The sequence below is a fragment of the Corapipo altera genome, unplaced genomic scaffold (genome assembly GCF_003945725.1).
Source record: "Corapipo altera isolate COAL_440 unplaced genomic scaffold, ASM394572v1 23b, whole genome shotgun sequence".
In the NCBI taxonomy this organism is placed as follows: domain Eukaryota; kingdom Metazoa; phylum Chordata; class Aves; order Passeriformes; family Pipridae; genus Corapipo; species Corapipo altera.
The window spans coordinates 6,616,957-6,630,984 of record NW_020884885.1 but is presented as its reverse complement, the minus strand read 5'-3'; the positions used below and the strand labels follow the sequence as shown (position 1 = coordinate 6,630,984).

The window sequence follows — 14,028 nt, the reverse complement described above, 5'->3', positions numbered from 1 at the left end:
CTGTGCCTGAAGGACTGCATCCCATGGAAGAGTGATCCACACTGGAGCAGTTAATGGAGAACTGTTGCCTGTGGGATGGACTCAGGTTAGAGAAGTTCATGAAGGACTGTCTCCCATGGGAGGGACCCCATGCTGGAACAGGAGAAGGACTCTTCTCCCTGAGCAGCAGCAGGAACAACCTGTGATGAACTGACCATAACCCCCATTCCCCACCTCCCTGCACCACGGGGGGGGCAGGAGGCAGAGCCCGGGAAGGAAGGAGGGGTGACAGGAAGGTGTTTTTAAGATTTATTTTATTTCTCATTATCCTGCTCTGATTCTGTCAGTAATACATTCAATTAATATCCCCATTTCGAGTCTGTTTTGCCCGTGATGGTATTTGGTGAGTGATCTCTCCTGGACCTTACCTCAAACCATGAACCCTTATATTCCTCTCTCCTGTCCAGTTGCAGAGGAAAGTGACAGGGCAACTTTGGTGGGTGCATAACAATTTATACTGTGTACTCAACGTTTACAAATACAGAACAACTCTCCAAAATAAGAAATGAGAACTGACAGTGAAGGAGATATCCTCAGATCTCCCATGAGTGTATAATAGCTTCATCGACACTCATACTGATTTCTGTGGGATTTTTGCATTTTCTCTGTATTTCTATATAACAAAATTTCCATCATTATAGGTGCATATTTACCACAATCAAACACAAATATTGAATAGATATTATAACAGCGCATTAGAAGAAAACATGAAACGTGAATCACAGGCATAAAGCTCAATTAAAGAGAGGATAATTATTTCTGTTAAAGAAATTACTTCTATACCATATAATGTATTCCAAACCTCTCCAATTCATCTAATGCAGTTTTTGGACCCTAACTGAAAAATGGGGAATCATATTTTTGAGAAATTTGGAATGATTAGCTGTTAGGCTACAGGAAGTTGTATTTTTCACCAGGGAGGGGAAAAAAGAAAAAAAAGAGTAGAACTGTAAGATAACTGAATACCTGTTTCCCTAAGGTGTTTGTGGCCCCAAGTTGAGACTGATAGAAATGGAGGGCAGGACCCCAAACCAAACCCAAAAAAACCCCATTGAGAACTGCAGCAAGAGTCTACTTTTTGTCTCTCTGATGATTTCTTTGCAAGTTTGGGCCAATACAGTCATCCATGTTTGCTGAATTAAAATGGTACATTAAGAAACAATCTGCAGTTACTTCGTTTTGGCAAAACAGTCCTCCTCATCTCGTATTCTCAGTCCAGGTTCTTTCCTCTGAAAGAAACACTTTTGAGTTTGAGAAGGCTTTCTTACTTCAAAAGCTTTCTTTTGAAAGAATCCAAGAACATCAGTTCAGCTACAGAAAAAACAGAGGAAGTAGAATTTGTTTTTCAAAGCACCTTTCCATTATTAGGTCATTTAGTACCTAAATCTTGAGCATGAAACAAAAATAGTTTAGCAAGAACTCTGCAAACAGATAAAACCGAAGAAAAAAACCCCCAAGAAAAAAGGTCCAGAAAACAGGGCAAGTGTTCCATAGGTATCCATACATCTGTAGGCAGTTGCTCTAAGATAACACATCTCCAAGATGAAGGACTCATCTTACACTGAATGACTTACTTTCATACGGCAGAGGAAGTTATCTTGGCCTGTCAGACAAAAATCATCAGCTCTCTCAGAAATTGTGATCTAAAAGCTGGGTAAAAGTGGCTTCAGGAAATTTTAACGCAATATTGTCCTTGGAATAACAGGTTCAGATTTTGGAGAGATCACTTGGGCCTTTGCTGTCCATTAAGCTCTGTCTTTAGCTTGTTTCGATATCTTGTTCTCCAGGGCTGCAGATGCATCTCAAAAGTAAGGAAATGTAAAATATTTCCTTTTCCAAACTTTTCATTCAACAAGCTAGTCTAGTTGTCAGTTCAAAGAACTCAGGATTAAAACATCAGAGTTGTCTTCCACATACCTGAAGAAGGATGACTTCTCTTAGAATAGAACAGTTCTGGTGTCCTCTGAACTTACAGAGGTAAGACAACCTTAGGTATTTGCTTTCAGGAGGATATTTATCTTCTTGGTACATTTCCAGAAGGGCTGCAATTGCATTTGAATCCTCCTTTGATCAAATATGTCACATGAAAATTCTCTCTTCCTAGTGATACCTCTCTCATGTCAATTCTTGGTTAGGAAAAACCAGTTCTGATCTGAAATTTATTTACATTTGCCAACACACTTCATATCATTTGCCACATCTGGAGAGAGAATTTTCTGGTCTTTCAGGTGCATCTTGGCCAGACAGATTAAACACTTACACCCTAGAAAAAGGGGAGTGGGCTTGTTGAACCACCCACAGTCAAACCGGCAGGAACTATTTGTGAACATAAAACACTGAACAAATGGAGAAAAGGATACCAAATGACTATTAATAAAGATCCAGTACTACTAAGTAATTCATACTTTCAGAAATGGCTTTTTGAACACATGTATCACTTTCTTGATTTGTGTTCAGTAACAAATAAGTTTGTTTTCTCAAATGGCCAATAAACCCCTTATTAACCTTCTCAAAGCCCAAGAATTAGATTATATCCCTGTTAGGCTTGACATTTCAGCCATATGTGCAAGAACTCTAAATTAGTAACCATGCAGAAGTCCCTTTCATGCAGGGGTTGCTAGAACTTCAGGAGCATCTTTAAGAGATAAACAAAAGAACAATGCCAATTTTTAAAAATCTGTGAATCTGTATGAGAAAACAGAACTTGTACAGAACTGAACCCTGTTAAATCATAGATGAGGTTGAAGGGATCTTAAAGATCCTCTAGTTCCAATTCCCCTGCCATGGGTAGCGATCCAAAGGCTTTCATTTGAAAGAGTTTGGATGTAATAGTCAATTATTGAAGAAATGGAAGAAGCTTGTAGATGATCCTCCTAATGTGTCTTTTAAGATTTCTTTGGGTAAAGCATCATTTATTCGCAAGGCTGGCCACTACAGATAACTTCATGATTCACAATACACAGTGAAGACTGGAAGAAGATTTGAATTCCTTAAAACAATTTAAAACTAAAGTAAATAATCCCATTGCCTTAATTATCCCATAAATAGTCTTATCACTCTCTTTTTGTGAAAACTTGAATGACAAGGGTCTGAGGAGAGTTAATCCTGACACATGCAAAATCCAACAATTTAAATAATAATTTAGTCTAAGTCAAGAAGACAGAAATCTCAGGGTTGTTCATACATACCTAACTACAAAACAAATAATACATGGACTAATACGTAAAATTTAAAAACCCATCACGATCATAAATGATCCTCATACTTTCTTTTCTTCTGCCACTAAACACAATCTTATCCTATGAGATCACTATGGTTAATCATGTCAATTATGTAAAACACTGAACCCAAGGAACAAAAGATTACAATTCATCTAAGAAGAAAGATGTGGGGAAGTCACTTTAAAATACTACCTCTCAGCTCACTATGGTAGTTTATAACACCTATTATTGTAATTCTCATATTTCAACAGGAGTTATGTGATACAACAGATGACTGAAAATGGCTGAGACAACATGTGGAACAATGAATTTGAGGTTCTCCTTTCACTTCAGAATATTTGAATGAAACTATTACCACCACACTCTTGAATCTTTTGGTCTTCCCTAAATTGTTTCTTAATTCCTTTCTGTTTTCTCAAATTCACATTGAACTGAGCTGAGAAATTATACTGCATTTTCTTCAAGAAACTTTACAGGACAGCGAGGAGGATGTTAAGATGGAAAAAGAACAAAACAACAAATACCTCTCAGACATCCTTTATGACATCTGATAAACTTGCCTCCTTTTAAAACTTTGACAGGCTGCAAAAGCAAGGGATACACCTGCATGAATGCCTCTGTGTATGTCTGAAGCGAATTGCAGAGGAATGAAATACTGAGTTTAGGTCTGCAAAGTTGCTAAGTCTGAAAGATTTAAAGGTGTGAATATGGATTATTGTACAATATCAGCAAGTAATCATCCGACCTTTCAGCAATAGTTTCTTCCCTCCACTCATGATGTCTGGGTACTTCTACATGCATGTCAAGTGCTGTCAGGACTTCAGGCCTCTTAGAGACATGGTGTGGAGATTCATTGTTCTGCTAATCCTTTCATTATTTGTAATTTCTCACATTAATAAACCATCATCATATCACTTGGCATTCTGAAGACACTTTTCCTGACCAGTTTACTTTTCAGAACATCTTTCCTACCTTACTAAAGCTTGTGTATCGAGGGGAACAAACCTCACATATCTTTTTTCCTTTCCCTGCTTCTTTTTCATCTATGGTTAAACTCTATTGCCTACCAGGAGTATGACCAAGGTTAGTATGAGTCTGCAACTTTGGCAATACCAAACAAAAATACCTCCCTGAATCTTTCCAGTTCACCAGCTTCCTCCTCATACTTCATGAGTTTTAATTTACTTATGTCACTTAATTTCTATTTCCTTGCACAACTTTACATCTCTACAAAGAAATTTGAACTGCAGTTTGTATGAAAAAATAAAGGGTATATTAGCACACTGTCCTGTAATTTAATGACAGTATCACTCTCACATGAGTGAAACACTACTGTGCTTACATCTCGGAAGACAGTTCACTTAGCTTACTGTTCAGAACAGACCTCCTGCTTTTCAATATCTTCCCTACCTACTACTATCATTCCTACTGACTTTTTAGAGTTAATCTTTTGTATCCCTTACAATCCATTTCCAGATTAAATTCACAGCAGGGAAAAAGTTAAATATAATTAATTATATATTTACTAAAGTACATGGGCTATTTCTACAAATAGACTAATATCAGGATAAACAGGAGAAATATATGGCTGTAAGAGATAGTGTTAAGGAACATCAGACTAGAGATGATTGTAAGCTTTGATACTGAATCCCTTTCAAGAGACCCACATATATGGTACTGCAAGCATTGCAGGCATTTGTAGTAACTGGTAGTCTCCAGTTAAACTTCTTTTGTTAAAATTTTCACATGTGGCAGGCCCTCATCCTAGACTAAAGAGAAGTAATATATGAAGATTTTTTTTATATCTACCACGATGGTAGCAGCCTCCTGGGAAGAACCTAACTTACACCTCATGCTGACTTAATATAGTTTCTATCAGGATAGGGAACAGGAGGCATAAGAATTCTGTAAAACCTGAATTTAGAACCCTTTTGCTACAAACCGTGGCTTTAACCATGGCAGCAGTAAAAACACAGACTCCCTGAACAGAGAAAACCTTTTCTCTCATTTCCTTCCAGGGCACATCTATTTGATAATGTACCATGTCTTAAAAATTAAATTGGACAAGTATATCCATTCCTGATATTTTAAATGCTAAACCAGAGTGCTAACTAGCTGAGTTCGAAGGCAATCTTAACACACATGACACCTGCAAGCTAATGCCACTGACAAGTTTATAATTATAAAAGAACACTGTAACAAGATAGGAGCATCTTTGGGGTTTTGTTTGTTTATTTGTGGTTCTAAAAGGGATTGTTAAATGTGAAAACCAATGTAAATGTTCATTCTTTTGCTATCACAGACTACTGAAACCTGCTAAAGTTTGTTCATAAAAAAAAGGCAAAACTTACAACATTTACTATCAGGCTCATAAACCTGAAACATCCAATATGCTTTCTTTCTCTAAATACCCCTTGAATGTGTCAAGAAGCCTTACCTTATTCTTCCACAGGTCCCTGAATTCCAGTGAGATGCTTAAAAATCAGGGCAAATTTTTCAACGCAGATTAGTATACTATTTCACATTTTGGATATGAATATGAGTGTGATGGTTTGCATTTCCATAACATCTTGTGTGGGAAGATTTCAGAGCATTTTGTAACCAATAATATAACTAAAAATACTTTTTTTTAATGTTTCAACAAGGTACAAATTCGAGAGAAAAGAAAACATTTATATAAGTGCCAACTAATTCAAATTGCTCAATCTGAGACAGAGATTATGCTCCTCTAACACACTGAATAACTGCAAAATCATTAGATTAAAATTAGTCCCCTTGTACATGTCTCATTAAGCACACTGAAAAAAGAAAACATGTTTGAATGACAGACAAAACTGGAATCCACCTTTGTTAAGGGCTGAATCGTATTACAGGGTAGCCAGTTTAGAAGTATCCTGCATGGCTCCCTTGGCTAGAAGAGGTGTTCTCTATCTTCCTGTAGAACCAGAGCTGTGAAACCATAAATATCAAAATCTGAGGTCACTGATTTTGATGGTTTCTCAAGATACAGTTACACATTTAGCATTATGTGTACTTAAGCAGCCCTGGCCAGTACTTGCTGTACTTGCATCACCTTTACTGCTGGCCTCAAACAACACTCTAAACAGCCCTCTAATGAGCAGAGTTCAGAGACTAACCTGGCTGAAAAATTCACAGAAAGAAAGAAAAAGATTATGTTTCAAGAGAATCTGCTGTACAATTTGACCATGTTATAGATGAAAAGGATGCTAATATCATTCTGGACATACTCATCGGATTCTAGTCAAATAATTCTCTCTGGTTTTCAGTCAGCTGTAATGCTGCCATACTCCTTTCTGTATGCTGTAAGTTGAATAACTAAGGAGAGCTGAAGCAAAACACTCTGATTGCCTTCCATAATATATGTATGGCAAGAGAGGAGTTCTCTATCGAAAAATAAATATAGACCTACATCCTAAACCCTCTCTGCACTAGTGAGCAGAGAATATACAGAAATTTCAATACCTCCTCTATCTGACATCAAAGTAGAGGAAGATGGGTTAGAGTTCCTAAGTCCTCATTCATTAAAAATCTGGAAAGAAAATCTCTTTACTTGATTTTAGAAACAAATCTATAATTTCTTACTTTTAATACATGAAATTAAATTCAACAGCACAGATCGCTTACCTCTGTAATTCATTAGTTATGAATGCTGAACGAAATTGCAGACAGCAGGAAATATATGACAATAAATTCAGTACCAAACACTTATACAGAATGACATTAGAAATCTTTTTAATATTGAATTGGAGAAAAGCTTTGATTATTAAAATGCATATTCATCTTTCATGCTGAAGAACTCCTAACTTCCTAGTACCTAACATTACTGATCAAAAAGAGAAGGACTTGCAAAAGTTTTTGAGTTCTTCAGTGAGCCACAAAGTATACACGGCTTTCAATGTTGGAATGAACTATACAATCACATGCTTGTAGTTTCCATAGCAAATGAAAAACTGGAAGTTAAATTCTAAACAGAGTTAGGACTTCCAAAATCGCAGCTCATAAAAGAACACAGCAGTTGTGGACTTACCCAGTAAAAAGAAAGAAGATGCTGAATGCTACATATGCTCATTCCACTAAGTAGCAACACCAGTCACATGACAGAAAAGTACATCACTTTGCATCCCCTATTAATATTGCAGCTGTATTCATTTCTTGGGTATTAAGGAAGCCAGAGAAGACCCTCTGCACCAACTTATTTTCTCTGAGCATTGTGCACAGTTTAGTACATTTGCTAATTATACCTGCAATGGATTCTCATTGGAAAACTTAAATTGTAGATATACAGGCAAAAAAAATGTCATTTGGCATCCTGGGACACAAACTAATCCCAAAAAATACTGAAGCTTAACTTTTAATGAGTTGATTTCTTCTAAGTCCTTTTTCCTACTCATTATGACAGTCATCATAAAGACTGTGGTATTTTGGTATCCCATCAAGTTCACAATAATGAACACTGGGGAGCTACTGTTCATCTGTTTCCATACATCGTGCACAGAACTATTTTCTTTATATTGAACTAAAAAGCAGTCAGGAGTTGCAGCAAAAAAACCCACTGCTTTTTGAGTTAAGAGACAAAATGCTGACATAAGTACACTAGCTACTTTGTTTGCCTTGTTATCACTCACCACTGATCCTATGGAATTTTGAAAGTAACTAATGTTGATGGATTACTTTTAATATCAATACTCCTGTGCATTCTTCACTGAAAAAAGAAAAAAAGTCTTTAATATAGAAATATTTATATTGAAAAATACATTGGAAACAAAAGGCAACACAAAATATAATTAAAATGAAATATTAATGGTAAAATGATGATGATATGTTAGTCTTATGCATTAATGCTATGTCATACTGTTTTACCCAACAATGCAAGCTCATGCTCCTTAGCAAATCTCAGTATTTTTGTGACTAATACACAAATTACGGTTAACTTTAATTATGATTCCAAGTCTCAATCTTTTTCATATAGAAATGAAACTGGAAATACAAAACTATGAAAAGTCCCCTTTCTCTAGTGACATTTTTTGTTATCTATGACCCCTGATAATTGCCATCTTTGTTTTATAAACTGCAAGCAGTGGATCAATTCATTATTTGTTAATTTCCAAAGTAACAATCCAACTATCTCCAGATCTTTTTTCTCACATTGAAATCATTTAGAGTAGTCCAAATTTCAGTGTGTGTTCCCAATTAAGAAATCACCTGATACTGATTATAGGAACACATTAAAAGAAAGACTTTAATCTTAGTTTTGAAAGAAGCAAAAATCTCATTTCCTAGATTTATAATCCTATCTTTTTTCAGGAGAAAATCCCTCTGAGGAAGTGAATCTATCTTCCAGAACATCCAGAGATGCTTCGTGCTCCAGATCATAACCTGACTAACAGCTCTTTAAATATTGCTCTCTTCTAAGTGGCTCAATATATCTTCCTCACAGAGTATTCCTGACTCTATTCCTGAACAAGATTCACTGTTATTCCTCAACTTGATCTTTCAAAATATTTCTAGGATGTTGTGTATAGCAGTATGATTAGCATATGCCTACTATCAGACTGTGCAGAGCAACAGAAAATGTTAAACTTTGCAGATGACTGCTACAATGCAGTCACTTTTATGAAGATGAGGCTTATTCACCTGCTCAAGTTGTGCTTTTGAGATGCGAATGACAGGGGGGAACTTGTTGCCACAAGGAATGACAGGAAGCTGCCTACGACCAGTTGAGCAGGAAGAGGAGGAGTGGCTCTCAGCTGATTGACTCCTTGGTAAACCAGCCTCTTTCAGAGGGTCCAAGTGGACGGAGAGATAGGCTATAGGGCTCATGGTGCGGAGGATGGGACTTGAAATTCTTGGAGTGGAGAAATGCAGCATATGACATGAGTTGAGCTGTGAGAACAACATGGCGGGGAAGAAAATAAGGTTGAAAATGTTTTAATAAGTCTTGTTTATGCTTGCCTAAATGAAATCTCTTAGACAACTGTATTCACACCTCCCTCAGAGGCTGAAAGCTGATAATTTAAGAGGTGTCTTAAGACTAATCTTCACATTTTCCACCAACCGTTTTCAAAAATCCAGTATCAAAATCAAGAGTGAGCATCCTTTCTCCAGCTGGCTTCTTCATTCAGTCAGCCTTAGAATCTTAGAATCATAGAATCCTTAGGTTGGCAAATAAAATCACAGATTCATTGAGTCCAAATGTTGCAACAATTATAAGGAGTCAGTAACAATCTAGGGCAAATTTAATAAACTAACCCAGTCAGTTTCAAGGACACTGTGTACATTAGTTGATAGTTGACTGGTCCTTGCAAATGTTTAATACATCCACACAACAAGACATCTGTGTCTCTGAGATTACTATATTTTTAGCATATACGCCCATTGCAGGCTTTACAGCTACAGCACAGCAGCGTACATTAAGAACTGGACCTGACAGGACTAATCAGAAAAGTTAATACTAAACTATTTTGATGAAATTTCCCAAATACGAGATCAAACTAGAAGGATACACTGGCCTCAAGAATCCAGGAACAATTCCTTGATCTTGAACTACGTTATTCAAGCATTTAGATACAAGGAAAGAAAGAAGAATAGGAACTGTAAAGTCCAAGTGTTCCAAACAAATAATTTTAGACAAACTACATTTTCAAATTGGTTGCTGATGACAACTCTGAAATCAACTGGTTTTTTGCAAGACCTTTTCCAGCACAGAATAAACATCTAATAGTGACACATCTAAATACCTGTAAATGAGAAAATACCTGTAAATGAGATTGCTATACACAGTTTGCAACTCTTTGTTCCCATTACATTTAGAGAAAACCTCGAAGAGTAGAGATACGGAAACTTTCTGCAAGTTTCATGAAGGTGACTTTTTGTTTCCTACCACAGTACTTGCAATTCTAACCTGCATTCTTTGGAAACCAAGAATACCTATCAAGCATTTCTGTTCCTAAGGAAAAGGTATTTTCAATTGTGTCAACCCTAAGGTTCAGTTCCCATAATGCATATCTGACTTGCAAGTGGGCAAAAAGAAAGTATTTCCAGTGTCTCATAAAAGCAGCAATTGAAGCTAGAAGGCATACGAAAATTAAACTACTTAGAACTCAGAAATAAATAAAAATTTAAGAACAAGCTTTTGATAAAACACAATAGTACCTCAAGATACAAAATTTCCATTTCAGTAGTATTTCTAAATAATAAAAATAAATAGATTCACACAGTAAACACTCTTCTATAACACAGACACACGCATATATACATATATATATACACACATATATAAATATATGATTTTCGGTAGTCAAGTAAGTGTGACCAGAGTAAACTCTTGTTTAATTTAAACTGGAGATGAAAATGGAAGTAGCTATTAGATGTTTAATTACTTCAAATCCATTATTATTTATTGACTGAAATATCTACTTAACAAATATACGCTGCAAAGTTTTGTGCATGCACTGTATGGAGTTCTTTGCAATTCAATACAAACACAGTAAATTAATGAAGCCATCGTTCAACAACACAAAGTCCAACTCTATGCTCTTAGTACCAGATCAAGGAAAAGAAAACTACAGCTGTATGATGCAAAGTGCTGCTCCAGTATAAATTCACCATTAGTCTAGATCAGTTCACATTCTTTTGACAAATTAACTTCATACCAGCAGATATTACAGCAAATCACATACTGTCTCTCCTGCAGCGAAAGTCAACACAAAGCCATTATCAAAGCATAAAGTCAGCACATATACCCTTAGCATGCTTCGAGTAGTTCAAGAGATACATGACTGTCTGCCCATGACTAAGCCAGATCAAACTGGTATTTGCTGATAGCACACAGAATCTGTATTGGAACTGGAAAACCATGACTGATAACATGAAAATTACTTCTCTTACCTGCAGGGGTTTTTTTCCATAACAGCATAATTTGCTATAATTTTTTATGCCTGAAACTTTCTCAGCCCTGAGCCAATAACTTACACATTTTTCTCTCTTATTTTTTGAGTTTGGGTTTCCTTTTTTAACTGCTACAACTTTACATTCTTAATAGAATGCTAATGCTGTGTAAAACAGGTAAGAAGTGATATTATCAACAATTACTGGAAGTCCACATACACACACAATTTCAGGAAGAACATTTAGCTACAAATGGAAGGACTACAGACCAGTAATTTCTTTCCTTCAGGAGTAAATAAAATTACGGGTGAGTATATAAAACGTTAGTTTCTCATACAGAAACATCCATGCTATTACTTACTACTTAAACAGTGAGCAAAAAAGCCCTGAAAGAAACAAAGAACAAAGAAGAATCATCAAAGTAAAAAGGAAAAAATTAAAAAAATACAACAGTAAAGCTATTTTATTCATTCACCACTGAAATAAATGCTTGCATACTTAACAAACCTATCAGAACAAGCTCAAAAACCATAATTCCTCATGCTTTCTCCTAAGTGATAGTGAAGCAGGTCACTAGAAATCCTTATAGGAGGTATATTCATAAACATGAGGATCATGAATGCTGACATGTCATAGAACTTTGAGCTGTTTGAAATGAGTGAACTATTTCAAAAATTATATTATTACAGTACTATAATTTAAACATCTATTTTTAACCCCTTTTAGTAATACTTAAATCATCTGATTTATGGTTCTGAACTTAACATTCTTGGATCCAAGCCTATTCTTAGTAACTCATGCAACATAATTAAATCAACAGAAAAATAAAATATGACCTTGCCTATTATTTTTATTGTTGGGAAACAGCTACTTAGAAAAAATTACTAAATAACAAGAACATCTGATGCACAAACAAGGATCATATTTAAAGAACAGTTTCAGGTGGGTAAATATTCTGAGGAAAAAGGAAAAGGACTCTACCAAACAGCTCCCTAAGGTCACTAGGACTCTTGAACAGAGAGAACTACTGTATGAAGAGGCATATATACGCTTTCTCCCAGTGAAGTGATCAGGACACTCACCTGTAAGAACAGCTAGGTTCCAGTACCTATCTCAAGGAATATTTACATATCCTTAATGAAGGGGAATACATCACAGTTGGAATAGATGCACTGCATAGACACACTCTGTTCCCAGTTTCTAAATCAGCCAAATAATCTCTATTTTCTTTATTGCCAGTTCAGTTTATTTTTTCAACTGCATATGATTCACCTTTGAAACAGTAAGTTCCTTCCTGTCATTCATCCTGCCTTCACAACACTACTTGGCCTTCCACGATAATATAAATCATATTAATTTCCCCCATTTTTGAGGTCATGACAAATATCCCTTACCTGCTTGCAAAGCCAAACTAAAATATAATCTCATCCCAAATTCTACTTCAACCAGTATTGTAATACATCTTGCGCTTAATTAACTTAGGTTACAACTGTTTCTGCTCCCACATTCCGAAGGTTCTTCCTTCCCAGATAAAGATAGTTTCCATTCTCTGTAGTGTAGTACGTAATATTTTTACCACATCTACTTTCAGTTTTAAGTAAAACAGCTATTTCCCCAAAAAGAGCCAGGCTTGTTTAAAGTGGAATAGTGCAAGCTGGTTTTTTTAATGGCTTTCGAAAGAAAAACACTTGATAATTAGTATTTTGTACAGGACCAAGTATTGCTCTTTTTTGTCTGTTTTTCTAAAACTGACATTAAAATAGAAGAACTGAGCAGCTGAAAACTGAAAAATCCAAATTAATTTTTCACTTTTAGAAGTTTCTAACCCATCAAAAACTCTTTCATACAACTAAGATTTCAATTTTAATCTTGGAAATCTTCTGGTTTTTAACACAGTTCTGTATTTTCAATCATGCAAAATCAATCTCTATAAACTACATACTTCAAAATATGATATCTAAATATAGTCTTGCATGAAAGATATGATCTTGCATTTTCCATGAGAACCTAGGTGTAGTTAAAATTTTAGTGTGGAGCTGTAGTTAACTACATTGAGTAGTTCATTTTCCCTGTAAAGGATATTTCCACACTTATAATAAATGAGTAGTTAGTGACAAGTTTCTTTTTCTAATGAGCTGGCTGTAACTTTCGCAAAAAGTGGTGATAAGTGAATAAAAAATATAGCGAGGTTTCTTGGCTCAAGAGAGCTTGAAAGACTTCACCTTCAGATCATAGATGGCACAGTATCTACTCAGAAAAGGGAAGAAATTAAACCAAGAGTTGATTTCCAATCACTTAATTAATCTCCCTTCCTCCTTAAGTAAAGACAAAGAAATCTTCGTTTAAAAACAATGACAAAGGAGAAAAAAATAAATGTTCACAAACTGTGCAAATGAGAATGCTTTAGAAAAGATGGAGAAACAGAAAAAGAATAGTATGCAATGGAAGCAAGGCAATCTGTCAGTGAAAACTCGGGACTAAAGTAGTAGTTGCAAAAGTATCTTACAAGTGAAAAGTAGTAACACTTTATGAAAGGCAACAAGTCATTTCAGAAGAAACAAGAAAAAACAAAGGGAATTCCAAAAGCAAATACTACAGAAATGATAGTGAGAGCAAGTAACTTTCTTTCATTTCTACCACTTTGGCTTTTCTTGAAACATATGAAACATTGTAGCACAGTATTTTACATATTCATTGTAATTTTATGTTTATATATTGCAAATATAATAAATATATGTTTGCATGTCTCTCACTGATTAGGAATCACTGCATAAGGAGCTTCCTTAGTTAGACAGACAGATAGACAGCTAGATAGACACACAGGTAGACAGACACACAGGTAGACAGACACACAGGTAGA

The 14,028-nt window shown here is 35.6% G+C and overlaps 1 protein-coding gene across 8 annotated transcripts in view; it reads right to left on the bottom strand.

The window, feature by feature from the left end:
- Positions 1–14,028, bottom strand: part of TTBK2 (tau tubulin kinase 2) — an 86,214-nt gene that overhangs the window by 11,742 nt on the left and 60,444 nt on the right. For 6 of the 8 annotated variants that reach the window (XM_027641806.1, XM_027641811.1, XM_027641810.1 and 3 more), the window contains one exon: positions 8,916–9,164. The exons of 1 other annotated variant lie outside the window; for it this stretch is intronic. In XM_027641806.1, the coding sequence (XP_027497607.1) occupies positions 8,916–9,164 (249 nt within the window). Of the gene's footprint in view, positions 1–7,906; positions 7,984–8,915; positions 9,165–14,028 lie in introns of all 8 variants that reach the window. One more of the 8 variants, XR_003527457.1, reaches the window with a different exon arrangement.